The 27975-nt window shown below is 44.8% G+C and overlaps 1 protein-coding gene across 1 annotated transcript; it reads left to right on the top strand.

Moving 5' to 3' along the window:
- Positions 1–170: 170 nt before the first annotated feature.
- On the top strand, positions 171–27975 carry ccdc92ba (coiled-coil domain containing 92Ba). The gene is made up of 4 exons (XM_069912191.1): positions 171–248; positions 10049–10196; positions 25098–25145; positions 25918–27975. The coding sequence occupies exons 2-4, from the start codon at positions 10067–10069 to the stop codon at positions 26613–26615; spliced, it is 876 nt and encodes a 291-aa protein (XP_069768292.1). The 5' UTR covers positions 171–248; positions 10049–10066; the 3' UTR covers positions 26616–27975.

Genomic DNA, 27975 nt, shown 5'->3' with positions numbered 1-27975 from the left:
GGTGTTCCCATCAGCTGATGCAGTCCCAATAACTGGGTGACCTCAGCCCTTCATGCTCTCTCTCTCTCTCTCTCTTCCACCCGGCCCGATCTACCGGTCACGCTGCTTCGTGTTTACGGCGTGGGATCAGCTGTTCTGCGGAGTGACGGGCGCATCGCCCTTCATCTCCTTCGCTTGGGACCGCGCAGTTCGCTCCGGAGCCTTTGTTCTGGCCGCCAGCTGGTTCCTTTCCTCTCCCTCTCCCGCGGGTGAGTCTTTATCCAAACTCTCCTCTGCACCCCAATTCCCTCTGGCGTTTGTTTGCGTGGCAAGGTTATTGTTGGGGATGGGCTCCGCTGGTGTGTTTCCAGAGGCTCTGTTCTCCTTTCACCGGGCGTAGGAGATGAGAGCCGGGGCAGGTCCCGGCGCTCCGCGGCTAGGTGCGCGGAGGGGGCTCTCGCCTCCCTCCCGTCTTGCGCCCCCCACCCCCGGCTTGTCATTCGCCGCGCGTTGCCCTTGTCCGGGTCATGAAGGTGGATCCAGTTCGACTGGAGAACATGCATTTATGTCGAACTCGGACACTGCGGGAGACGCGCTAAACCCGTCTGTTTTGATCCCCCAAATACTTTTGTTAAACTGATATTGGTTGTAGAATGCATAATTAACTAAGCCCGCCTTGGTGGGAGGTTTCAAGGTCCCGGTTGAGTTGCATCAGATAGGACATCACTTGACAGTGGCAGCATTTATTGTCCAACTCGAAGGAGGAATTGGGAGGTCTGGGGTCTTGTCCAAGTCAGACTGGTTTTGCATTCTTCTCGGATTTATTGTCCAACTCGAAGGAGGAATTGGGAGGTCTGGGGTCATGTCCAAGTCAGACTGGTTTTGCATTCTTCTCGGATTTATTGTCCAACTCGAAGGAGGAATTGGGAGGTCTGGGGTCTTGTCCAAGTCAGACTGGTTTTGCATTCTTCTCGGATTTATTGTCCAACTCGAAGGAGGAATTGGGAGGTCTGGGGTCATGTCCAAGTCAGACTGGTTTTGCATTCTTCTCGGATTTATTGTCCAACTCGAAGGAGGAATTGGGAGGTCTGAGGTCTTGTCCAAGTCAGACTGGTTTTGCATTCTCCTCGGATTTATTGTCCAACTCGAAGGAGGAATTGGGAGGTCTGAGGTCTTGTCCAAGTCAGACTGGTTTTGCATTCTCCTCGGATTTATTGTCCAACTCGAAGGAGGAATTGGGAGGTCTGGGGTCATGTCCAAGTCAGACTGGTTTTGCATTCTTCTCGGATTTATTGTCCAACTCGAAGGAGGAATTGGGAGGTCTGAGGTCTTGTCCAAGTCAGACTGGTTTTGCATTCTTCTCGGATTTATTGTCCAACTCGAAGGAGGAATTGGGAGGTCTGAGGTCTTGTCCAAGTCAGACTGGTTTTGCATTCTTGGATTTATTGTCCAACTCGAAGGAGGAATTGGGAGGTCTGGGGTCATGTCCAAGTCAGACTGGTTTTGCATTCTTCTCGGATATTGGTGAACCCGACTGGAGTGGTCCCTGCAGCTGAATGAACCTGGTTGGTATCATAATGGTGTAATACCCTTGCCCCTCTAGGCTTTGCATTGGAATGTTATTTACTGCATTCAGAAAAAGCTTACTCTTCAAACGGGAATTGAAACTCGGTGAGGACATGGAAGTGAGGGTCAAGTGCTTTGTTGAGTATACCAGCATCACAGCTGTTCTTGTCTTGAACTTTTAATTAAAACTCAATTAAAATTTATTTGACAAATGTTAGTTTTGCTCTATTTGTATGTTGATCTCTCACAAATAAATATATACATTTTTTTTAGTGAACCAGACGGTTTTTTAACCACACGAGTAAAACACTGGAAACTACAGCACAAAAAACAGGCCAACCAGACCTTCTACTCTGTGCCAAAACATCATTTCTCTAGTCCCACTGACCTGTACCCATCCATGTATCTATTCAATTTATTCTTAAAACTTAAGAGTGAGCCTGCATTTACCACATCAGACACTCTGAGTGAAGTTCCCCCTAATGTTCCTTCTTGACCTTTCATCCTAAAGCCATGTCCTCTGTATCCATCTCTTCCCAATCCAAGTGGAAAGAGCCTACTCGCATTTACTGTCTTTTCCCCTCAATTTTGTAAACCTCTATCAAATCTCCTCTCATTCTTCTATGCTCTAAGGAATAAAGTCCCAACCTGTTTAATCTTTCCCTATAACTCAACTCCTGAAGACTTGGCAACATCCAAGTAAATCTTCTCTGCTCTCTTTTAAACTAACTGATATTCTTCCTGTAGTTTGGTGATCAGAACTCCAAATTTGGCCTCACCAATGTCTTGTACAGCCTCACCATAACATCCCAACTCCTGTACTCAGTACTTTGATTTATGAGGCCAAGATGCCAAAAGCTTTCTTTATAACTCTATCTACCTGTGATGCCACTTTCAGGGAATTGGGTATCTGTATTCCCAGATCCTTTTGTTCCTGGCATTCCTCAATGCTCATCCATTTTCTATGCATGTCGTACCTGTGTTTGTTCTTCCAAATTGCAATACATCACACTTGTCTGCATTAAATTCCATCTCCCATTCTCTGGCTCATTTTTCCAGTTGGTCCAGGTCCCTCTGCAAACTTTGAAAACCTTCTTTGCTGTCCACAATGCCTCCAATCTTAGTGTCATCAGCAAACTTGCTGATCCAATTTTCCCCACATTGGCATCCAGATCATTGATATAGACGACAAACAATAATGGGGCCAGCACCGATCCCTGAGGCACACCATTAATTCCAGGCCTCCAGTCTGAGAAGCAATCATCCTCAGCTACTCTCTGTCTTCTCCCATTCAGCCAATTTTGAATCCATTTTACATTCTCTCCATGGATACCTAGTGTCTGAACCCACCTTCCATGTGGGACCTTGTCAAAGGCCTTACTAAAGTCCATGTAGACATCATCTACACCAGTGGTTCTTAATCTTTTTCTTTCCACTCGCATACCATCGGTGCTCTGTGATTAGTAAGGGATTGCTTAAGGTGGTATGTGGGTGGGAAGAAAACTTTGAAAGCCATTGTTTTAATCGTACCTAATTGATTTATGTGCATAGTTTCATAACTCCAAAGGAAATGGGCCAAATATTTCAGTAACAATTGGGTCGAGAGCAGTGATTCTCAACTTTCCCTTCCCACTTGCATATCACCTTAAGCAATCCCTTACTAATCACAGAACACCGAAGGCATAGGGTTGACTTAAAGTGGTACGCGAGTGGAAAGAAAAAGGTTGAGAACCACTGATCTACATCCTTTCCTTTATCTACTTTCTTGGTAACCCGATCAAAAACAAAACTCTAAGATTCGTTAAACTTGACCTACCATGCACAAAGCCAGGCTGACTAACCTTAATACCATTCTGCATCCAGCTTTAATGATCAGTGTTTGTTATGTTGGCCCAAGTACTTGCATGTTGTGTGATTTTTTTTTTTTATAAACTACTCCACCCGCCCCTCCGATGGGGATCTTATTGAAATATCCTGAGGGGCACAGCAAAGTAGGTTTAAGGTACAGATGATTCCTTCAGAGGGAGAATCTTAAATGAGTGGACTTTGATTGCACCCCCCCCCCCACCCCCGCAATCTTGAAACAGTAACAAAACTGAAGTTTGTAGGGATGTCTTGTAAAAGGTGGCGAATCTCTGGAATTATGCATCCAGATCATTAAGGGTATTTAAAGAGGAAGTGATTTTGTTTTGTATTAAAAATTGAGAGCTATGGGGAACTAGCACAGAAGAGGAGATGAGACCCAAGGCAGGTCAGCATTGATTTTATTGACTGATGGGGCTGATTTGAGGAGCCTACTCTAATTTTCTTCTGTGGTTGTTAGAATAAAGAAATCAGGCATGATTTAAAAAGCTTGGTTGATAGACTGGATGAATCAAATTTTGAGGAGCTGGGGAACTTGTGGTGAGCAACAACTGATATGATAGTTGGAAAATATTTTAAAATACTGCTCAAAAGAAAACGGGAAATATCTGTCCTACTGAAAAGGAAGGACAAACTGAATGCTCACGAGACCCCAAGGGTGAAAAAGGACATAAGGGAACAACCGAGAATGTAGCTTAAATTCAACGTTGAACAGAATTCGTTATAGGAGACAATCAAGGGAATGCGAGGGTAGCTTTATTTTTAAAAAGAGGAAGGAAAAGAAAATCAAACATATCAAGGGACTTAAATTAAAATAGCAAAAAGGTTGCAAAGACTTTTCAACAAAAAGTGAAGATTGGTGGGATATTTAATCATGATTTTGCTTGGGTGTTTACCGTGTGAGGATAATGAGTTGGGGAATGAGATAAGTGCATTTAAAATCACTAAAAAGAAATGTATTAAATAAGTTAATCAAACATGCGCAGAGTAATATTTGTAGGCCAGATATTTTGCAAATCTGCTTTTAAGAGAAAGCGGAGACCTTCAGGCACATGTTTAGTAATTTTTGTCTGAGAACTGGTGGAGAGCTAACAAAATGTGTCTATAGGATGGGGTGGGGAGAACTTCTGTAAATGGGAGGAAAAAAACCTGTCATCCCTATTAAAGGAGAAATTTCAAGATGTAAAGTATAATAACAAATATTCAGCATAGATTTCAAAAGAGAAAACCTTGCTTGACCAATTTTTTTTTGAGTATGTATCAGTGGTAGACAAATATTGTACAATAAGGTCTGTAGATTTTAAAAGGTTCTACATAACTGAATAAGGTCAGGTGCGGCAGGGTGAGAAGTGAAAACATAATGCTGAGCAACTCAGCTGGTCAAGCAAAGTATGAGTTTTAGTATGAAGGAAGGGCTCAAGCCCGAAATGTTGGTTATATTCTTTATCTTTGCTGTATAAGGTACCCTGTTTGACCTACTGAGTTTCTCCAGCATTGTGCTTTTACTTCAATTGCATTGTCTGCAGACTTTAGCGTTTCACCCTAATTTAGAGCGAGAAATTGTCTGACCAAAGCCGTCTATAGCCTCAACCAGTGAGGAAGCATGCAACCAGTTTTAAAAAAAAATGGGAAGAAAACTGCCAGTGAACAGCATCTATAGAATACTCCATTGGGAAGGAATTGAGAAATATCTTGTTGATTTTTGGGGGTAATATGGTAATGACACAGCTTAAAGAATTCCAAGCAGCTCCTTGCAAACTTGTTTGGGACAATGTATGGATTACTTGCCTGTGATGTGCCAAAATTTGCCCAGTGCAATGGATCCAGTGTTTAGAGGCTTCAGAATAAATGGTGTGGTCAGGAAAACTTGGCTTGTAGGAGGTCAAGGAGTGATCTACAGAGGTGTCATAAGTGCTCAAATGGGTTTGAGAGAGTGACTTCCAGTGGAGCATTAAAAATGAGGAAACCCAATCTATGTGTACTTTTATAGTGTAAACAAAGGGACGTCTTTTGTGTACATGACGACAAATGCAATCCTGAATCTTTAAATCAGCTTAATTATTGAGGGCTTTGGTGCTCGGCCTGCAACTGTTCATGATTAAATTAACAATCTGAAAGAGGGAACAGAACGTAGCACATCTAAGTTTACTGATGACATGAAATTGAGTGGAAAAGCAAATTGTGCAGAGAAAATGGAGAGTCTGCAGATGGGTATAGATAGGTTAAGTGTGTGTTGCAGATGGAGTACAATGTTGGCAAATCTGAGGTTATAAACTTTGGAAGGGAAAATGGAAAATCAGATTATTATTTAAATGGCAAGCAATTGCAGCATGCTGACATGCAGAAGGACTTGGGAATGTTTGTGCATGAATCACAAAAGGTTCGTTTGCAGGTACAGCAGGCTATCAAGAAGGAAAATGGAATATAGGCCTTCATTGCAAGAGGGGTTGAGTTGTGGAGCAGGGAGATTACACTGCAACTGTTCAACGTACTGGTAAGACCGCATCTGGACTACTGTGTGCAGTTCTGGTCACCTTACTTGACGAGGGATGAACGGGCATTGGAAGTAGTGCAGAGGAAATTCACCAGATTGATTCCAGAGATGAGGAGGTTAGCCTGTGAGGAGAGAGTGACTCACTACTATTTAGAAGAATGAGAGGGAATCTTATAGAAACATAAAATTATGAAATGCGTAGATAAGATAGAGGTAATAAAGCTAGAGCTATACAATCCAGTGATCGTTGGAGGGTTAGAGGTGGAGATGGTGAGCAAATTAAGTTCTTGGGAGTTACTTTCTTGGAAGATCCTTCCTGGACCCAACACTCTAATGGCATCATGAAGAGAGCACATCAGCCCCTCTACTTCCTCAGGAGCTCGCGAAGGTTTGGTATTACACCAGAAACCCTGATGTGAAGTGGAAAGTGTGCTGATCGGCTGCATCACAGTCTGGTATGGGGACCCCAATACCCCTGAGCGTAAAGCCCTCCAAAGGGTGGTGGACTATTGACAACATCTACAGGGAACGCTGCTGTCGGAGAGCATTAGCCATCATCAAGGATCCACACCTCCCAGCACATGCTTGGTTCTCGCTGCTGCCATCAGGAAGGAGGTGTAGGTGTCACAAGTCTCGCACCACCAGGTTCAGGAACAGCTGCTCCCCCTCCACCATCAGACTCCTCAACAACAAACTCACTCAGGGATCATTTAAGGGCTCTTACTTTTTCTTTTTTTTTGTTCTCTCTGTATTCCACAGTCAGTTTGTTTGTTTGTTATCTGTTTACAGTTCTTTATTTGTTTACATGTATACGCTGTGTACAGTTTTTTTGCACTACCAATTAGTGGTAATTCTGTCTTGCCCACAGAAAAAGAATCTCAGGGTTGTATGTGATGTCATGTATGTACTCTGAGAATAAATCTGAATCTGAAGTGTTCCCATTGGTGGGGAGACTAGATCTAGGGGACATAGCCTCAAGATTCAGGGTAGTAGATTTAGGACTGAGATGAGAAGGAACTGCTTTTCTCAGAGGGTGGTGAATCTGTGGAATATGCTGTCCATTAAAGCAGTGGAGGCGACCTCAGTCAGTATATTTGTGGCAAGGTTTGATGGATTTTTACATATTAAGGAATTATGGGGAAAAAGCAGGTAGGTGGAGATGAGCCTATCTATCATCAGATCAGCCATGATTTCATTAAATGGTGGTGCAAGCATAAACTTGATCAATTCTGCTGACTGGAACAGTGGAGCTTTGAAAATGCTGGGCTTGAAGAATTGAGGAGGAAATTCCTTGAGGGATTTGGAACAGACAAAGAATTGTTACAAAGAAGAGGTCAGTCAACATTTCAGTCAAAATCCTTTTTCAAGACTCAATGTACACATAAACAAATTAAGAAATAGAAACAAACTATGCAATACAGAGAGAAGAAACAATAAAGTGCAAAAGTAAGAGTCCTTGAATAAGTCCCTGATTGAGTTTGTTGTTGAGGAGTCTGATGTTGGAGGGGAAACAGCTGTTCCTGAACCTGATGGTGCGAGTCTTGTGGCACCTATAATCTCTTATCTGATGGTAGCAGTGAGAACAAAACTTGTGCTGGGTAGTGTGGATCCTTGATGATTGCTTCCACTCTCTGACAGCAGCGTTCCTTGCAGATGTTCTCAATGATGGGAAGGATTTGCCTATGAGGTCCTGGGCTGTGTCGACTACCTTTTGGAGGGCTTTACACTCTGGGGGTATTTGGTGTCCCTGTACCAATCCATGATGCAGCTGGCCAACACACTTTCCTCCACACGTATATACAAATTTGCCAGGGTTTTTGATGTCTCCACAAACTCCTGAGGAGGAGCAGGCATTGATGTACTTTCTTCACAATGCCATTAGTGTGTTGGGTCCAAGAAACATCCTCTGAGATAGTGACGTGCAAGAACTTAAATTTGCTCACCCTCTCCACCTTTGAACACCCAATGGTCCTGGATCATTTTCCCTTTTTTTAGTCAACAATCAGCTCCTTAGTTTTGGTGACACTGAGTGTGAGGTTGTTATTGGTACACCATTCTGCCAAGTTTTCCATCTCCCTCCTCTATGCTGATTCAGGGCCTCTTTTTATACAATCCCTACCTTGGTATCATCAGTGAATTTGTAGATGGTGTTGCTGTCATACCAAGCTACAGAGTCACAGGTGTAAAGCTAGTGGAGCAGGGCGCTAAGAACACAGCCCTATGGTGCTCTGGTACTGATGGAGATTGGGGAGATGTTCTTACCAATCCTCACTGATTGTGGTCTGGAGCTGAGGAAATCCATGATCTAATTACATAGTAGAGTGTTGAGTCCCAGGTCTGAGAGTTTGCTGATCATTTGAGGGGAAGATAGTGTTAAATGTTGAACTGTGGTCTGTTAGAGCGCATCCTGATGCATGCATCTTTGCTGCCCAGGTGTTGCAAGGCCTAGTGGGGAGCCAAGTGTAGACTTGTGATGCTACTGGAGTTCCCTGGTCTGTATTTGGGAAGCAGCGCCACATGAATAAAACAAACAGCAGATTCTGGAAATCTGAAATTAAAAAACAGAATCCTGAAATTCCTCAGTCGGGCAATGTCGATGGAAGGAGAAACAAATTTAAAGTTTCACGTTGGGAGAAGTTAAAATCAAAGATTTAAGTTACAGGTGGTGTTGAGTTCAAGAGTTTGGATGTCATGTTACATGTCTGTACGGCATTGCCGAGATCTCACTTGAAATACTGTATGTAGTTCTAGTCACCCAGATGTGGGAAGGAGGGTATTAAATTAGAAAGGGTGTAGCAAAGATTCATAAGAATGTTCCTGGGACGGGAGGGCTTGAGTTACAAGGAGAGACTGGATCGGCTGAGCCCAGAAGGCTTGTAGAAGACACTGACATCATGAGGGGAATAGGAAAGGTGGATGGTTCATTCCTCACCCCCACCAGGGTAGGGAAAACAGAAATTCAAGTTTATTGTCATCTGATAGTGCATGGACAACCCAATGAAACGGCACATCTCCAGGCCATTGAGCACACCCCCACAGAACACCCCAAATGACATGCCTATATATACAAAGCAATCCCAAATAAATATATAATAAAATTAATTTATACGTTTCTCAGATAAAACAAGAGTGTACGCATTTAAAATGTGAGAGCAAAGATATGAAGGGGGCCTGTGGTGAAGGGTGGGAGGAATCTTGCTAGCCCATGCTAGGAGGGGTAGGGTATTTGTGGTCCTTGCTCTGTGGGGGAGCAAGAGTCTGATGAGAGAGTCATGCTGGCCTACAGACCAGGGTTAGAAGGTTTTGCCAGTCCATGTTTCCAGGGATGGGGGTTTGGAAAAGGTCTGGTGGGGAGGGGTCTGGCTTGGCCCACGCTCTGATGGGGAGGGGTCTGACTTGGCCCGTGCTCTGGCAGGGAGGGGTCTGGACAGGAAGAATTACTGGGCAGGAAGAGTTCAGAAACAGCAGTCTTGTTGTAATTCGAGGGTAGAATGATCTTGTAGGGCCAAATAGCCTTCCCCAATGTGCAGGGGACGGGGGGAGGGGGGGGTGGGGGGGTGGGGGGGGGGGAGAGAAAGGGATATTTTGGATTAGAATGGTTCGCTGAATTCAGTTCTCTGAATCGTTCACAGAGAGGCAGGCCCTTGTGCCTGATACCTGACAGGTAGGCCTAGCTGTCTAACAATGAACTAAAATCTCCTTTATCAGAAGCAAGACATAAATAGGGTTGGTAAAATCGATAATTGTACAATTGAAGCAGCTGTGTCTGCATTAACGGGGCCATTTTCATTCTGTTGTTCCCATAAGGTTAATGACACAAAGTTGCAGGTTCTTTTTGTTTTGAATTCAAAAGACAGGCTGCATTTTCTGGATAGGACAATGCCGCAAGTCTGTCATGTTTCCAGATCCACATTCTGTAAACAGCTGAGCCGCTTTGAATTTGCAGCATCCTCTGCAAGTCAGAGGGAGTTACTGCCTTGTTCATTTCCGGGTAGCAGCACTGCTGCCAAACTGAAGCTGAGATGTCTCTGCGCAACTGAGGGGAAGGTGTATTACAGCATCCTCTGGGGTCACAGTGTGTGACTGTGCTCCTTGTCGTTCTTTTTTTCCCCAGTTGTTAATCTGTACTTTCCTCTCCGGCCTCAGGTTGTTCACTCAATAACAATGGAGACCTCGTCTTTGGAGCGGCAGCTCCAGAGCGTCCTGCGGAATGTTGCCTTCTTGAAGGGGGAGCACATGGACCTACTGCATGGCTTGCACATGGAGATCCTGCAACTGCAGAAACGCTGCAGTGGTGAGTGGGCGCTGCATTTCTCCAGCGGAGAAGGGGTTAACAACTTGCAGGCGTCTCAAGGGTGTAAGATCGCAGACTCGAGGTTTGCGTTTACACTGGCGTCTTGGGGGGGGGGGGGGTGGGGGATGGATGGTGGACCGCACTGGGTGATACCAAAATGACTGTCTATAAAAAAAAAATTTGTGCAGTGTTTCAGCAGAAATTTATTATTTTTGAAAAAAATATCCCTGTAGTTTTAACAACAAAAACATTTTTCGTAAGCCTAGCTGACGTGTATCAATAAGAGGCTAAAACTTGATGCTAGTTTATTTTTTGAACCTTCTAATGCGCTCCGGTCAGAGCTGTCGGTATAACCCAATTACAACGATACTTTGAATCAGCACACACTGTTGTTTTCGTTGCTGCTGGTGTTTTTATAGTCACTGCTTTTGTCAAATTTTCTGGGTTTTAGCTACGATATTTGTGGCAATTAGTATTTGTGAACCGATATCAGCAACTTTTTTTGAGAATGAAGTAGTAATTAAAGGAAAAGCAGGACCACGTGAAACTATAGAAATGTAAATACATTTCGGCTGTGCGTATGATATTGTAATTTAAAGGTGTCATTTTAATTTTGCTGGTTGTTTATCTCACTACTATTGCCATTACATTCCGTGATATATGGGAATTACGATCCATGAGTAACATTACGAAAAACATGGCTAAGGATTCTGTATGGTCTGGTACGGGAGGAGGTCCATGGGGTGGGGGGGAGGGGTGATACCGCACTGGGTAACACCAACCCTAGTGACGCCACTGTGCATTTTGCTTTGCTGACGAAGGCAAAATTGCTCAGTCAAGCCAGCCCTCTTTTTTTCCCCCTCCGAGTCTGGCTCATCTGCCACAATTTTGATCACAGGTGACAGAGTACTGGCAAGTTATTTCACGGTTGGCAAAATAACCAAATTGGGGCTAACACAGGCATGTTCAATTTACAAACTCCTGCCCAGTGACTTTTTGTGATTTGTCAGATGGTTTGTATAAAATGAGAAGATATTCTAATTAAAGAAGTCCATCCACCTGAGAATATAGATCCCCTCTTTTATTTTTTTTACAATTGCTGATGAAGGATTTGAGTCCGACATGTTGGCAACCTTTTGCCTTCTGTGGATGCTACCTGATCCGTTGAGTTCCACCAGCATTTTGTGGGTGGGTCTATTTTTTCCAGTATCTGCAGACTCTCTCGTTTACTCAAGGCATTCTCTTTCATTTGAAGTGAAAGAGAGAGAATAAAAATCGTTTGTGCCTAAGATACCCCCCCCCATCCTCTCCACTGGGCAGGAGGGAGGCAGAAGAAACAGAGAGATGTGGAGAGGAAGGGATTGCAAAGAGGAAAATGGAAATTGTGTGCAGGATGGGAGCAGGGGAGTCAGTGCTCAAAAGTAAAAGGGAGAAAGGGTGAGACAAAGCATGAGGGTGTAAGGTAGGTACAGAGGAAAATCGAAGGTGAGAAGGCAGGAAGGAGCAAAGCAGAATGTGAGACATCAGTGAGGGCATGCGAGAGATTAGTGTTGATATTTCGTGGAGGGGGTTGATGGCTTAATTGAGCTTCTCAATTGTATTAACGCCAAATCCTTCCATTCACCAACCATGTTCCTGCTGTCACAATGGAAGGTGTTTCAATGCACCCCTCACTTCAGGCATGAGACCACACCTGTGGGACAATGATTAGACCACAAGACATTAGAGCAGAAATGGGCTATTTAGCCCATCAAGTCTGCCCCAATATTTAATCATGAGCTGATCTATTTTCCAACTCAGCCCCACTGCCTGACCTTAACCTTTGATGCCTTTTGCCAATTTAGAACCTGTCAATCTCTGCCTTAAATCCACCCCATGACCTGGCCTCCACAACCGCAGGTGGAAACAAATTCCATAGATTTACTATCCTCTGGATAAAGACATTTCTAAGCGGACACCCTTCAATTTTGAAATTGAAACCCTTGACCTAGTCTCTCCCACCATGGGAAACAACTTTTCTACATCTATTTTATCAATTTCTTTCAATGTGATTTCTTTTTCACTCCCCCTCCAACTCATTTTCCTAAATTCCAATGAATACAGGCTAAGAGCTGTCGAGCACTCATCATATGACAATAATTTTGTTCCCAGAATGATCCTTGTGAACCTCCTTTGAACCCTCTCCATTGTTAGCACATACTTTCTTAAATGAGGAACCCAAACTGCTATCAATACTCCAAGTGAGATCTCACCAGTGCCTTATAAATCCTGAATGTCACATCCCTGCTCTGGAATTCTATTCCTCTTGTCCAAGTAAGTCCATTCAAACTGCTGACTGCTTGCTAACCCATTGGATTTTAGATGGCACATTGATGATTAGTGCCCAAGTAGTCAGGTGAAGGGAGATGCAGGCACTTGTGATCCATCTCTAAGTTCAGAGGCTTTTATCTGACTGGGACACAGACTGGGCAATTGTTTCATTAACCACCTTGGCTCTGTCCGCTGCAAAAGCAATGATCTCCAGTGGCCACCCATTTTAATTCCCTGCCCCATTCCCTTCCCGACATGTCTGTCCATGGTCTCGTGCACTGAGAATGCCCGCAAATTGGAAGAACAACACCTTGTCTTCCGTCTGGGCACCCTCCAACCAGATAGCAATAACAGCAACTTTTCTGGTTTCCATTAGCACACATCACCCTCCTTGATCTTTCCCTGTACCCCCTTTCCTCTAGTTCTAGCCCCATTCACTCTGGCACCTTAACCCAGTAATTAACTGCCAAACTACCAGTTAAGGTGTCAGTGTGAACGGTCGTGAACTGGCATGCAGGCATCCGATCTGCCTAGGGAGGGCGTATTACCGCCGATTTGTTTTGGATAAGCATACCAGTTAGCCCAGTGTGAAAGGGACGGGGTATGCAGGACATCACCGCTGGAGGATATGTGGCTCTGGGATGCCGGGTGAATGTGAAAGGGTGCAGAGAACCAGTTAACATTGGTCCAGAGTGAACAGCTGTTTTGGGAATCTCGCCTTTCCTCTCTCCTGGTCTTCTGTCCATATCCAATTAACACTTTTTCTCTGTCGGTCTGTACTCCTCCCCCTACTCTTTTAATTCAGAATCCTGCATGTTTTTTACTCGTACCTGAAGAAGGGTTCAGGCCCAAAACTTTGGCTATTTATCTTTGCCTCCTCTAGACGCTGCAAGTCCTGCTGAGTTCCACCAGCATTTCTGTATTTTTACGAGCTTCCACCTGTAACAATGATACAGGTGTGTGTCCCTCCGATCCTGTGCCCTCACCAGTTTTCCATTTTCATTTCACTTGTATTTCTTGTGCATCATCTAAGGTTCCTTTTATAGTCACATAATAATACATTAAAAATGTAATTATACATCAACTCTTGGCTGCCACAAGACAAGTGAAGAGTTGCCATGAGCATTCTCTGGCACCCGAACAATAGGAGAAAGAGAGTCCCTTCAGAGACTGTGTCCGTGGATTCGCCTCCAGCACTCCTGCAGCCGCACAGACTCCAGTTCAAACCATCAGCGACCTGAGCTCCAGATCCGAACCTCCGATACAATCAGGAAGCCTTCGGGAGCCCTTTTTGCCTTCAGCACCCTCTTGTATCCTGGTTCTGATACCCAGCCTCTGTGGGCCCTTCAGCTGCCGAGCCCCTCACTGGTCTGCTGCTGTGGTAACCGTCCTGTAGGCATTGCATTAGATTGAACCCAGAGCAACGCCTGGGGCCACCATACCACTTGCAGATCTGTCTTGTTCTTGTGGTGACCACCCTGCTCAGTGTCAGCAATGACTCCATACGCAGCACTCTTGCCTCTTGGGTCAGTAGGTTGAGGGTTCAAGTCTCCTCCAGGAGTTACGGAGGGAGTGTTGGAAGGACTGTCACCAGGATGAGTTTTTAAAGCAGACCTAGGCTGTTCCCTCAGTTGGTCCTGTTTTGAGGAGTGATCTGGCGAGATTGTTACCCCTGTATCATCGTAATTCCGGGGACTATTTGTGGGAGCTTGCCATGCACGACGAGGCTCCCACTTTGCTCCGATTACATTTTAGAAATACGTCATTAGCTGTAAAGTCCTTGCCAGCGAAAATGGTGGTGTGTAGACAGAAGTTCATTCTTTATTACACATTCAGTCTGCTGCCTTAAACATTATCAGCCTGGTCTGGCCTTGCACCAAAAGCATCTGCGGCTCTATGGGAGCTTTGTTCTTGCACTGACTGATCTCATCTAGCCCAATGATACTTCATCCCTGCTGAAACTGTATCATTGGAAGGCAGTGAACTGGAGACTGTCTGTCTGGTGAGGATGCCATTAGTCCACTACATTGATCGCTCATCTTCCCCGCAGTGGATTGCTGGTGAACACCAGAATCAAATTAGCTCCGTGAGGCTACTGCCAGGTTGAATTGCCATTGCTAAGGGCAACATGATGCCACCCACATGGAGGAAGGGGTGATCAGGACGGTTTGTTTCGAACCTGGCGTTTGAGGCACAGAATCTAGATTTCAAGACAGGAAGGCATTGAATGGATTGCAGCAGGGGCAAAGCTGGGAACATTCTTGGTTCCCCATATTGGATGGGAGGTTAGATCATGTGACAAAACACATCAGTGGTAGAGGGGAAGAGGTAGTGAGAAGCAGACGTGGGACTGTAGCTGGTCCAACTCATGGGAAGTGGAATACACATGAGAGCTGGAGATACTCAGAAGGTCATGCAGAGTCTATCAGAAGCAAAGGGATATAATCAATGATTTGGGCCTGAGCCCTTCGTCAAACTCTGAGCAAAAAGCAGGCAGGCCTGAACATAATTCCCACATTGACATATCTGTCCTTGGCTTTGTGTACTGGCGTCACTAGGTGGGGTGTGGACCCCAAGGATTACACCTTTGGAGGGGGTGACAGCAAAATGAACCAGGTAGTTTCGTCTGCACACACTGCAAGGTTGCCCCCTCCCCCACCACCCCTGGTGGCATTGACACCATGAGTTACTAGTGACATTATTAGTCTCATACAATGCCAATCCACAAATTGGAGGAACACCACCCAATATTTCACCTGGGCACTCTTCAACCAGATGCCATTAACATCAACCTCTCTGGTTTCTATTAGCCCCTCCCTCTCTTTTTCCCTATTCATTAGTCTTCTTTCCTCACCCCCTTCCCTTTCCATTCAGGGAGCTACACCCCACCCTCTATCACCTCTCAGCTATTTCCTCTGGCCTCCCAATCATATTCACCTCTATCTGATTACTTATTGACCTGAACACCTCCCATGCGCATTCTTCCCTCCTCTCCTACCCCGACATTTTATTCAGGCCCCCGTCCGCTTTATTTATTTATTTATTTATTTTTAAAATGTAGACCTACAACACAGCAACAGGCCCTTTTGGCCCAGGAGCCCATGCTCCCCAAACAAACTACAACTCCCATATATTTTGAAGGGAGTGAGGAAACCAGAGCACCCCAAGGAAACCTGCACAGACATGGGGAGGACGTACAAACTCCTTACAGGCAGCACAGATTCAAACCTTCTATACACCTACTTTTGCTCATGCCTTAAAAAAGGTCTCCGGCCCAAAACATTGGTTATACGTGGAAGCGTGGTTGGTGCAACTTCTTCATAGCATAAGCGATCGGGACCAGGGTTAAATCCCGCACTCTCTGTAAGAAGTTTGTACGTTCTCACTGTGTCTGCATGGGTTTTCCCCAGGGACTCTGGTTTCCTCCTACTGTTCAAAACGTACCGGGGGTTTAGGTTAATTGGGTGAAAATTGGGCAGTACGGACTTGTGGGCTGAAATGGCTTATTACCGTGCTGTATGTCTAAATTAAAAAAAAAAATCATTTTGATTCCCTATAGATGCTGCATGACCTGCTGAGTTTTGAATCTTGCACTACAATCACAGCATCGGCAGATTTTCCTGTTTAATCCAAGCGGTCCCCCATCCCCATTTCCCAACTTAGTTTTGAGAAAGGGTCCCCTCCTGACCCAAAAGGTTAGTGCGGTATGATTAGCGGTTATCGCAAAGCTGCTGCAACATCAGCCATCCGGGTTCAAATCCAATGCTTTCTGGAAGGGGTTTGCACATTCTCCCCATGTCTGTATGGGTTTCCGCCACGTGCTCAGGTTTCATCCTTCTCTTCAAACTCTATGGGGGGGGATTGTAGGTTAATTGGGTGTAATTAAGTGGCATGGGCTTCTGGGCCAGAAGGGCCTGTTACCATGTGGTGTGCCTAAATTCAAAGGTTGACCATCTATTTCTCACCATAGATACTACCTAACCCAGGTATAATCCAAAGCTCCAGGTTTTCTTTGTTTGCTCTAGATTCTAGGGTTTTTCTCTCAAGATCTGAAATTGCCAGATCTGCTTGAGGCAATTTTTGGAAAATGAATAAAGATCTTGGGTTTGCAGTGAGACTGGTTTAGTCCAAATCTCCAGAATACTGTGAACCATCTGGACATCATCGCTGGACACATCTGCCATCTCACCATAGTGAGTAATGGACATCAATCAAAATGGTTCTCCGAGACAGGCACTAATGGATCAGTGGTCTTTCCACAGAACCATAAGAGGCAGAGGGGATCAATGGCAGCTCCCTGGAGTCCTCACCCCTCCCCCTTCCCCCCAAATTGATGTAATCCACCAGGATTGTTGTCTGAAGTGGGCACGCAAGATTATTGAGGACCCCTTCCTGCTGCTACTGTCAGGGAAGTGATGGAGGAGTATGAGAGCCTCCACCACCAGGCTGAGGAACAGCTTCTTCTCACAGGCAGTGAGAATACTGAACGACCAAAGGAACTGCTCACACGAACCATCTGTGTTTCTCATATTCTTGAAACAATATTTATTTGTATTGATGAATACTTGTCCTACATATGTATTGTTGTCTGTATGTGTTTTGTCTAGTTGTATGTCTGCGTAGTTTGCACCGAGGACAGAGAATGCTGTTTCGTCAGGTTGTACTTGTACAATCAGATGACAAACTTATGCTTGAAAAGATTAGTTCAGAGTGGAGAGGAACAAAGAAGCAGATGCTGTACAAAACTTTAAACCAGACTGAGCAGCAAAGTTAGGAGCCTCAGAAATCAAATTATACACACATCACGGCAACAGCTTCTTCTAAATTTTAGAATTTGTTTATGTTGCCCAGTGATAGGGGTTGAACTTGGCTCTGGATCATCTCTGCAGGCCTATTGGACTTTTAATCCAATTATTTAACCACCGTGCTCTCATGTTCTGCATTAACTGGAGTCTAAGGGATTAACTGAATGAATACGCTTTGTTGTTTGTGACTGTTTTGAATCCCTGTTGTAAAACGTCAGTTGTAAAGGAGGATTAAAGTCGAGTACACTTTGAGGATATGATCTTCATCTGGATTTCATGTTGGAGTGGGAGGTACAGGTCATGATTATCCATTTCCACATTCTCCACCTCAACCATTTTTTTTCCCTCTGCCCATTCATTCACTTTAAGGAAGGGTGGGTCCAGAAACAGAGATCCCGGTTTCTCGATCAGAGGCCAAGGTAAGTTTAAATCTGAAGTTCAAGTGACAGCAGACCATTTGCATGCGAGGTCCATGGAGACACGCTGAGCCATCAGGAGGAGGGCGGGGAATTTTTTTACCCTCATCTTTCTGCTCTGTTCTATTCATGTGATGGATGAATGAGATTTTATCGAGTATAAGACATTTTACAGCTGCACTAAAATTCTTGCTGCATCTGTATATATACAATAAGTGCAAATTAAATTGCCTTGTAAGATAGATAAATATTCCTGGTGGCAGCCAGTGCAAAACAAAAGGGATGTTGCAATAGTTTAGATTGTTTCGAAAATCAAATCTACTCAGCAACATTTCTTCCTGTTTTAAAATGTCTGTCAAGGTGTTGATATTCATCCATAATGTGGAACATCGCTGGTGGTGTGCAACCACAATGATCTCATCCCTTTGACAATTTGCCAACAGCTTACAGTGAAGCTAACCCAATGCTTTCTCAAAATGCTGCATTTCTTTTCTTGCCAACCCCTTCTCGTGTTATCTGTGTGGCCAGTTCCCTGGCGCCAGTATGAGCTGAGGTTCAATGCCCCTATCCAACTATATGAGCCACCGTGGCTAGATCCGATTTCTGGCAATTCTGAGCCCCAGGCTGTTGCCCCATGAGCAGAAGCTGGGACTGTGCTGCTCATTTCCAGAAACAGCTGATTCATCAATGGGAAAGATCATCAATTCATCAAAGATCATCAATATTAATTTTTTTAAAAGCCAGGTTAAATGTAGCAGGTGTTTAGTGGTCTCAGCTGTTGGACCAATTGTAGCTCACAAATGCTGAGCAATGTGTTAGGTCATAATTATAAAGCAAAACTTGCATTAGGCCCTGGGGATTTAGCCTTCTCTAACCTGCTTAGATGGACTTTCGCCATCTCACATCCTGAATTCTCCAACTACAATATTCATCTTGATAGTAGGTATAGGTGAGAACTATTTGTTTGAAACCTCAGCATTGTCTTCAGACCCCACACATGAAGAGTCCTTCCCATTACCAGAAAACGATAGAGAAATCTCTACATAGGCTTCCTCTGGGTGCTCAGGTTTTCTCCCACACCTTCAAAATGTATGGAGGTTGTAGGCTCAATGGGTGTAATTGGGGGGGACAGGCTCATGGACCAGAAGGGCCTGTGCTGTATGTTTTTTTTAAAAAGTCCTTGAGGCTTGAATAGCCCAATCAGCTGAGAGGGTGGTCCTGTGGAGGGGTGAGACTTTCATCCTTCTGACACGCTGATGATTGTCAAGTGCCGCAGAGTTCACCAGAGCCCCACCCTGGTCCAGATCGGTCACAAGTAACCTTGGCAAGGATCAGGGAGGATGTGGACAGAGACCCACGGCACCTTGTCTGACTGTCATCCGCCTTAAAGAAATTTCTCTGCTATCTCTCTCCAGCAAGTGAGAATACCCAGCTTTCAAAGTCACCAGCTCCTCAAGGGAGGGCGAGGGTAACAAGAACTTCAGCATTAGTTCAGCTGCCAGTAAGTTATTGAGTGAAATTGAGTAGAGAAGAACTGAGCAGAGAAGTGTGAAGTAATGCTGATTCAGAGCAGCATTGTCGAGTAATGGTGCTTCCAGTGCATCTTCCACTGAGGGTCATTGGGGAGAAGCTCGATTATGCGCAATCCTTGGGGAAGGAAATCTTCAATGACAAATCAATGAGCTGCAATACCTGCATCCACCCACTGAGGGAGCAGAACATCCAAACTGATGGAAGCCCTCCACCTGTAACAACACATCAGCTAACAGCACTTACAAGAACTGGTTAGCCTGTAGGTAAACCTGCAGGTTGAGTTGGTAGCGAAGGCGGCAAATGAAATGCTGGTGCTCATTTCAAGAGGAATAGAATAAAAGAGCAGGGATGTAATATTGAGGCTTTATAAGGCACTGGTGAGATTTACTTAATGTGTTCAGTTTTGGCCTCGTTTTTAAAAAAAAAAAAGGCTGTGCCAACACTAGAGCAGGTTCCGGGGAGAGTCACAGGATGAATCTGGGAATAAGAGTTGTGTGAGAAATTTGACAGCTTTTGGCTAGTACTTTTTATTTTAGGAGAATGACAAGTGATCTCATTGAAACCTTTCAATGTCTTATACTCGATAAAATCTCATTCATCCATCACATGAATAGACCAAGTAGATGTAGAAATGTTGTTTCCCATGTTGGGAGAGTCGAGGACAACTTCAGGATTGAAGGGTGTCTGATTAGAACAGGGAAGCAGAGGAATTTCTTCAGCCAGAGGGTGGATTTTGTTGCCACAAGTGGTGGTGGAGGCCAGGTCATTGGGAGTATTCAAGGGAGGTTCTTGATTAGCCAAGGCACCAAAGGTTACGGGGAGAAAGGTGTGCAGTGGGGCTGAGTGGGAAGATGGATCAGATCCTGGCGGGGCAGACTCAATGGGCTGAATAGTATATTTCTGTTCCTATGTCAAATGGTCTTACGGTTGTGCTACCATTTGTTCGTCTGACTGCTCAAATCTTATTCCGAGACCTTTCCTAACAGACTATTCTGAACTGGAAGGCCCTTGTGGTCCAAGTGCAAGACAAACAGTGTCAACAAGAACAGACACTTCCTTCCCCTGGCCTTTCAGGAGACAGGAAGAAGCAACCTCCCCTCTTTTGCCCTGATGCTGTCACATCTATTTGAAATATAGTTTTCCTATTTTTCACTTGCTTCTGCCATTTGCTCCTACAAGTCTGCAAGAGACTGATTCAGGCCCATGGTCAGGGCTACAATGCGAGGCCAGGCCAGCTACTCACCGTCCACAACCTGCGTTTTGGTATTGAATCCCTTTTGGAAAATTTTCAAAGGTCAAATGGTTGAAGTGATATTTGGGGCTTGGTGCCAGCCTAAAGCTATTACTTAATCATTGAATTATCGTAACTCAAGACAAGGTAGGAGCCAATTTGGCTCATCAAGTCCCTGCTAACGTGTAAAAGAAATACTTCAGCTAATTCCCACATCCCTGAATTTAATCAGTCGTCATTGATAACTGTGCCTTCAGCAGCCAACAACGCACCAGAATTTCCTAAGCGCCTCTCTCCTATCGAGCATTCCCTGCAATTTACCTCTTTGACTACTAGGCCTTTGGTCATTTGCCCTTGAATCGGGTGTAAAGGGTTAACGCCCCAGTCAATTCCCATGGGCTAGATGGCTGCGTTAAAGGTGCTACATAAGTGCAAGTTGTGGACTGCACCAACTCTGCAGCTATACTTTGAACATTTAGCAGTCATCAGCTGAATTTCCATGCCTTTAACCCTCTGCACTGTCTTCTCAAAGGCTCAGGGTGATTGTTCACCTCCAGCCAATACACTTCTGAATCCAACATGGAGGTTTTCAGGAGTAGAGGCTGAGTGTCTTCCACAGAAAGGAAGTCAGCAAATGATGACCAGTCATTCCTGGTTAATGTGAACATTTGTGACTAGAACACATCATTGCCTTCCCAGCTCCTTGCTTTGCATTGTGTCCCAGTGCAGTGGTGGGTTGCGGTACTGCCATAAGACAATTTATGCTATGTGCTGCAGCCACTCATTAGAGCAAGAGAAGCAGCACGAACTCAGGTTCTTCAAGTCTGTGCTAATCACAACCATCAACATGCACTAATTCTGTATTAGTTCCAATTTATTCTCCCCAAATTCTTATTAACCACAACCTTCCCCCCCACCCCCCACCATTCTACCCCTTACCGACACACAACGTGGCAATTGAATCGATTGCACATACATTTTGTGGGAGGAAACTTGGGAGCAAAAGAATGGTTTCCATTTGCAGAGAAAACATGCAAGCTCCACACAGACAGTACAGGAGGTCGGGTTTGAACCTGGGTTGTTGGAACTTCGCCATTCACTCTTTTCAAATCTCCCTGGTGCTCCCACTTTGCTGCAGTTCCCTGCAGCCTCCGCTAACAAATCAGAATCATGAAAACACTGCGGTGTCCGGAGGGCTCGTGAGAGTAAACCAGTTCAAAGTAAAAGCACAACAAATTTGGTGTCGTTCATGACTAAAGATTCTGATAATGCTGGAGAAAATCAGCAGGTCACGCAGTGTACTTTGTATAGGAAAGATAAATTTCGGTCTTGAGCCCTTCATCATGGTAACCTTGTTCGAGAGGATTTGTCTCAGGGTGGAGCCTCAAGTCTTGAGTCACAGTAACTTATTGTCTAGGCACCCTCCTTCCAGGTGGCATCAACGTCCACTTCTCCGGTTTCTGTTAAGACTGACTCTCGCACCTGATCCCTGTCTCTCTTCCTCCCGATCCCTTCCCTTTACCCCTCCCTCTGACTCTTCTGTCTCTGTGTTCATAGAGCCACTCCCCTCCCCAATTAATTCTCAGCTTTTCTCCCAGCCCTCATATCCATGTCTAATTATGGCCCCCTGGCTGTTTACTTGTACTCATCCTCCGGACATTCTTCCCTCCTCCTCAAATGATTTTTTTTTAAACTCTTGTATTGTGGAGACCAGAAATACATACAGTAAGTGCGATCAAACCAAGTTTAATACTTACCCCCTATTTCTCAGTTACATTTCTTGAAGTAAAGAACACTTACTCTCTTATTTGTTTATTTTTTTGGGCAGTTGGTATTTTAGTTGTGAGTGAATCATAAATACAAGTTCCTACATTTAATATGTTGGCTACTGTTTTGCAAGGATTCAGGGATTGAAAGTACCATCAGGATAACATGAAGGATGATGTGAAGAATGCTTCATTAGAGCAGGATAAGATTTGATTTTTTTTACACCTCAAATGATCAGTTATATGATATGGAACTATTTCAAGCAATTATTCTGTGACATATATCATAAATGTTATGAGCAAAGTCTTTAATTGAACTGGAGTTAGAGGATGAGGGATGTCTGTAGGTGCCTCTACCAGTGGTTCTCACCTTTTTCTTTCCATTCACATACCACTTTAAATAATCCCTATGACACAAGTGCTGTGATTGGGAAGGTTGAGAATCCCTGCTCTCGATCCAATTGTTATTGAAATATTTTGCTTGAGAAAAATTGCCATTGGTCCATTTCCTTTAGAGTTATGCACATAACGACTTTAAACTTTTTCTTTCCACCCCACCCACGTACCACCTCAAGCAATCCCTTACGCATCAGAGCACCTATGGCATAGGGATAACTTAAGGTGGCATGTGAGTGAAAAGAAAAAGATTGAGAACCCCTCGTCTAAACCTTCCCTCTTTGCGTACCTGTCTAAATGTCTTTTAAATGATATGCTTCAGTAGCTTATTTCATAAATACATCAACCAGTGGGAGAAAAATATTTTATGCATCGTCTTGAAGACCCCTACTCTTGTTTAAAAGTTAAGGATTCTCAGAAATTGCTCTCAACTCCTCATCTATCAAGTGTCCATATTCTGTGGTGGTACACTATTCCTGTGCCTTCACTGAGAAGGGTGCAAGTAGTTTGATAACCGTCTTGGGAGCTGGTGGAAAAGCTTCCAGAGTCAATATCACCAGCACTGCTCAAGGTTGTGTGGACATTGTACTGTATTTTACAAGTTGCAATGTCTTCTGAGACATTTACCACTGTATCTCTTAGACAGAGCAGGGTTAGAGCTTGTCTGGCAGAATGGGAAGAGTATCTAGTATGCCCATTTTTAATTTTATTTACAGCATTGTAGAAGCTAATTCTAGCCATTTAAACCCATGCTGACAATTGCACCCAAATTAACCTATAACCCTGTATATTTTGGAGGGTGGGAAACAAGAGCATCCAGAGGAAACCCACTCACACTGGGAGAACATAGAAACTCTTCCAGATTCACTGGTCACTGAAAGAGCATCTCACTAAACAAGCACATCAACGGCCTGAGCTGGTGCCAGCCAACAACCTCCCCATTGTTTTCCTCTGCAGACATCAGGGATTCCATATCCATCTGAAGGTTTTCCTTCAGAGAGATTTTGTTTTTATTCCCTCTTGAATAATAAGGATAAAGAATTTGTTTCCTGTCACTGGGTCTGCAAAGTTGCCTTAGTGATCCCTCTTGCACACTCTCTCTCATACAAGACAGAAGCAATAGAGCCATCATCAGACAATTAAACTATCAATACTCACTACCACTGACAGATAGCTATTACTGTCAGTTTCCATGGTTAAATGCACAGATATCCCATGATTAAATAAACAGTAACCCCTCCCCCTGATGAAGTGCAGCACTAGGATTAATTGGAAGATGAGAAATGAGTTACAACAGTGGATTGTTAGCGTGCACCCCAATAAAACCCCGACCCACTAGTGGCATACACCTTGGGTTGATTCTCCAGCGTAGTCTCTGGCTCATGACCTGGAATGAAGCTAGTGTCTGATCCTTGGGGAAGAGACCCAGGTGTACCACGTCCTGCTGATCAGTGGAGCCAGCCCAGGTATGCCCAAACTAGGGTGGATAGCCAACGCCCATTTCCCAGGGTAGGAATAACAAACACCAGAGGACACATGTACAAAGTTGAGGGAGAAAAAGTTTCGGGAAAACATCAGGGATAGGTTATTTTTTTTTTTTAAAAACGGTGTGCGCCATACCAGGGTTGGTGGAGGAGACTAAAAAAATTGGAGGCATTTAAGAGAATCTTAGACACATGGATGAAAGGAAAATAGGAGAGTTGAGGGTTAGGGAGGGATTAGTACTTTTATGGAATGTATGGGTCTGCACAACATCAAGGGCCAAAGGGCCTGTACAATGCTACTGTGCTTACATGTCTGTCCATGGTCTCATGCACCACCAGACTGAGACCACCCACATATTGGAGGAACAACATCTTCTAACTAGGCAATCTCCAACCAAATGGCATTAATATTGACTTCTGATTCTAGTTTAACCACCCCCCCCCCCTCCACCCCCCATTGCCTTCCCCAGCTGTCTCATCTCCAATTATCAAATTCTGTTGGTCTGGACTCCTCCCCCAGCCAGCATTGTCCACATTCTGAGATTTCCTGTTATTTGTTGAAGGGCACAGGCCCAAAATGTCTCATCTCCTATAGATGCTGAAAGACTGGACGAGTTCCTCCAGCATTTCAATGGGTCTTTGCCCAATTCTACATGTGTACACTTTAATAACAAAACCGGTAGAAACTGATTCCAGCTATGTGAACCAGTGCTGCACAATTGCACCAAAATTAACCTACAACCCCATACACAGGGTGGGAGGAAACCAAAGCACCCAGAGGAAGAACTTGCAGACTCGGGAAGAAGGCACAAACTCCTCAAAAGACAAATTTAAACCTGGGACACTAATAGCATCATGCTAATGGACCATGGGTCTGACAGAGTTCACAGTGCTCCCTTTAGCGCACACAATGGCTTGGAGCATTAAACCATCTGATTTCTCCTCTTACCTGTCTTGCAGAGCTGACATACGAATTGACATCAAGGACATCAAAAAGTGGCCAGTCAGGTAAGGGACACTCCTCTTGTTAACCTGGAGTGGTAATGTGAAATACTTGGAGCATGCATCGTAGAGTTGAGGTTTCATTGTCTGGTTGGGGGGAGATGGGTACACATTCAAGCTGTACAGAATTAACTAATAGTACAGATTTGGCTGTCTACCCCAATCCCTTCTCCATTCTGCCCCTCATCCCCTTCTGTCTTTTCTCCCTTTCTTTTCACCCCCACCCCCCCCTCTCTCTCATACACAATTGACAATTAGAGAGCATGCAGAGGAGATTTACCAGGATGCTAGACCTTTTCTCTTTGGAGCAAAGAAGGGTGAGAGGCAAATTAAAGATTCTGAGTGGCCTTTTTTCCCCCCCCCAAGGTAGGAGTAGAAACACCAGAGAATGTCTGTACAAAGTGAAGTTTAAGGCAGACATCAGGGGCAAGGTTTTCTTTTAAAAAAAATAAGTGTTGTGGGTGCCTGGAATGCATAAGCAAGGATGGAGGTGGAGGCTGGAACAATAGGGCTATTAAGACTTAGACATATGGATGAAAGAAAAATGGAAGGCTATGATGTTGGAAGGTTTTAGTAGGAATATACAACATTAAGGGTTATATGTATCAGTGCAGAGGTGGTGACCAGGGTAATGGGCTTCCTGCACTTTTTGTTGGGCATTTTATTACATTCCTTCCTTGATGATGGGTCTTGGGAAGGCAGGAGGCAGAACCAGGGTCACATAGCAGTTTGGGAACCCACCCCAAAGCTTTGTATCGACCTCTCCTCTCCTTTGCAGATGAGTGCAGGCAGAAGGAGGACTGTAACCCAATCGAAGCCCGGCTCAGGGAGAAAGAGCTGCAGAACGCAGCACTGAAGAGGGAGCTGTGCCGCAAGGAGGCCCTGATCTCAGCGCTGGACGAGAGTCTGCGGAGGAGGGAGAGGCTGTTCCTGGAGGAGCTCAAGAGGCGGACCCACAGGATGGCCGTGCTGAGCGTTGAGCTGCAGAAGCAGTCGGAAGCAGCGGCCCAGCTCTCCCTCCAGCTGCACAGTGTGAGGCAGAAGCTGAGCAATCCCAGGCAAGCCGACCGACCTGCAGTTAAGCCTTCTGATAAAGCCATCCCCACCTCCCCAGTTTACACCTCCATTGCGCTGAGAAAGAACCACAGACTCCACTCGAGAGCAGCTGGCATTACCTGTGGCAACAAAACACTGGGCAGAGACTCTAGCCGGCAGAGGCATCTCCCTGGCTGGGACCCAATGCCTGACCCTGCACTTTTCCTGCAGGCAAAGCGGCTACATGCCAAGCCACAGCACCATCCGCCCAACCCGCCACCTCTGATGAACCAAGACTGCAAGTTCGACAGTCTTAGCCCCATGTCAGTGCCTAGGGTAACTCAAACTGCATCCAAGGAGGGCTCAGACCTTCTGGGACCTCCAGCCGAGACAGAGATCCCACTCAGTGATGAGGAAAGCAATGGAGACATGCAAGAGTGACGGGAGCTGCCTTTTTTTTTAAGAATCCAGGGCCACCCTCCACAAATGGGCTCAAGGTGAGCCTCCTTGACACTCATGCAACCAAGTTTGAGGAAATCCCACTGTGGGCAAACACTCCTGCACAAAGCAGAGCTCAGCCAACAGCAGTGGAGTGGCCAACCGTTCTTTATCTGCAGTCAGAGTACAAGACAGAGAGGCCACACTCCATGAACCTTAATCCCACCCTGGGTCAAACAAAGCCAGGGCAAAGAAATCTCTAAGAAAACCTGATAGACTCTGCAGAGCCTCCAGTTAAACAGTCAGGGGCTGGATCCCAAATGATTTATTAAAACAAAGCACCAAATGACTTGAATTTTTAGAAGGTTTATTACAAACAACAAATATCAAAGTACTAGTTGAAAATCATCTGCAATCTCTCATTACTCCAATTTTTAAAAAGCCAGTGTTTTAATGGATTTAAATATATGCACACCTGTCCAGCTGCTGCAGATAGAATTCCAACGAAAACCGTGGACATTTGAAAACAATGCAAAGTAATCATTTGGAGTTTGTAGAGACTATAGCAACAGATCTCTTCACTGAACTTGTGGAACTTGCTTGGTGTTTCTGTCACACCGGTGTTAAGAGTCACATGAACACAGGAAAGGCATTCTAATGAAATAGTGCAACTGATTTCCTGCAAGTGGTGACACAGGAAGTCCATTTGATTGACAACTTTTTACACCCAGCGTAAAATACTCTGTATTATCTGATGTCAAACCTCAGAGGTTCACATGCAAGACCACCTTTAACACAGATCCTTTGTAGCCTCCGGTCTGGACCCTGCAAACATTTTCCGGCCTTTAGCACTTGAGAATCCATTGATCCATACATGTCATAACCTTAAAGACAGGTTCATCTGCAATGCACTTTACCATCCTGTCATTACAAGACATCCAATTCACTGCCTCACAAGCTCCACTAGTGACGATGTAATTGGTTCATGTTTCCTTCAAACCAAGCTTCACCCTTTATTGAAAGGCTAAAAAAGTTAACACCATCAGAAACCACTTTGTTAACCCATCCAGATTGGTTTCTCTGCTTCCCCTCCCTCCCAAAAATTGAACAGGTCTTTGTTCTCACCATAAACTTTATCATAATGCCATACATAAGCAATGAAGATGGTGGAGGAGTACATTGGTTTTGGTGTTTGCTTTTGAATGGCTCAGGAACCAGTGGGAATTGCAAGTGGTGTTAAGAGTACCCAGTGAACATGTTCCAATTGCTGTCAGCACCCAGGGGCGCAGGCCGGTTAACTCGCACCCAGGGGCGCAGGCCGGTTAACTCGCACCCAGGGGCGCAGGCCGGTTAACTCGCACCC

This window comes from Narcine bancroftii, chromosome 14 (assembly GCF_036971445.1).
Source record: "Narcine bancroftii isolate sNarBan1 chromosome 14, sNarBan1.hap1, whole genome shotgun sequence".
NCBI lineage: Eukaryota > Metazoa > Chordata > Chondrichthyes > Torpediniformes > Narcinidae > Narcine > Narcine bancroftii.
The sequence above is the reverse complement of the archived record's forward strand: the minus strand, read 5'-3'. Positions and strand labels throughout refer to the sequence as shown.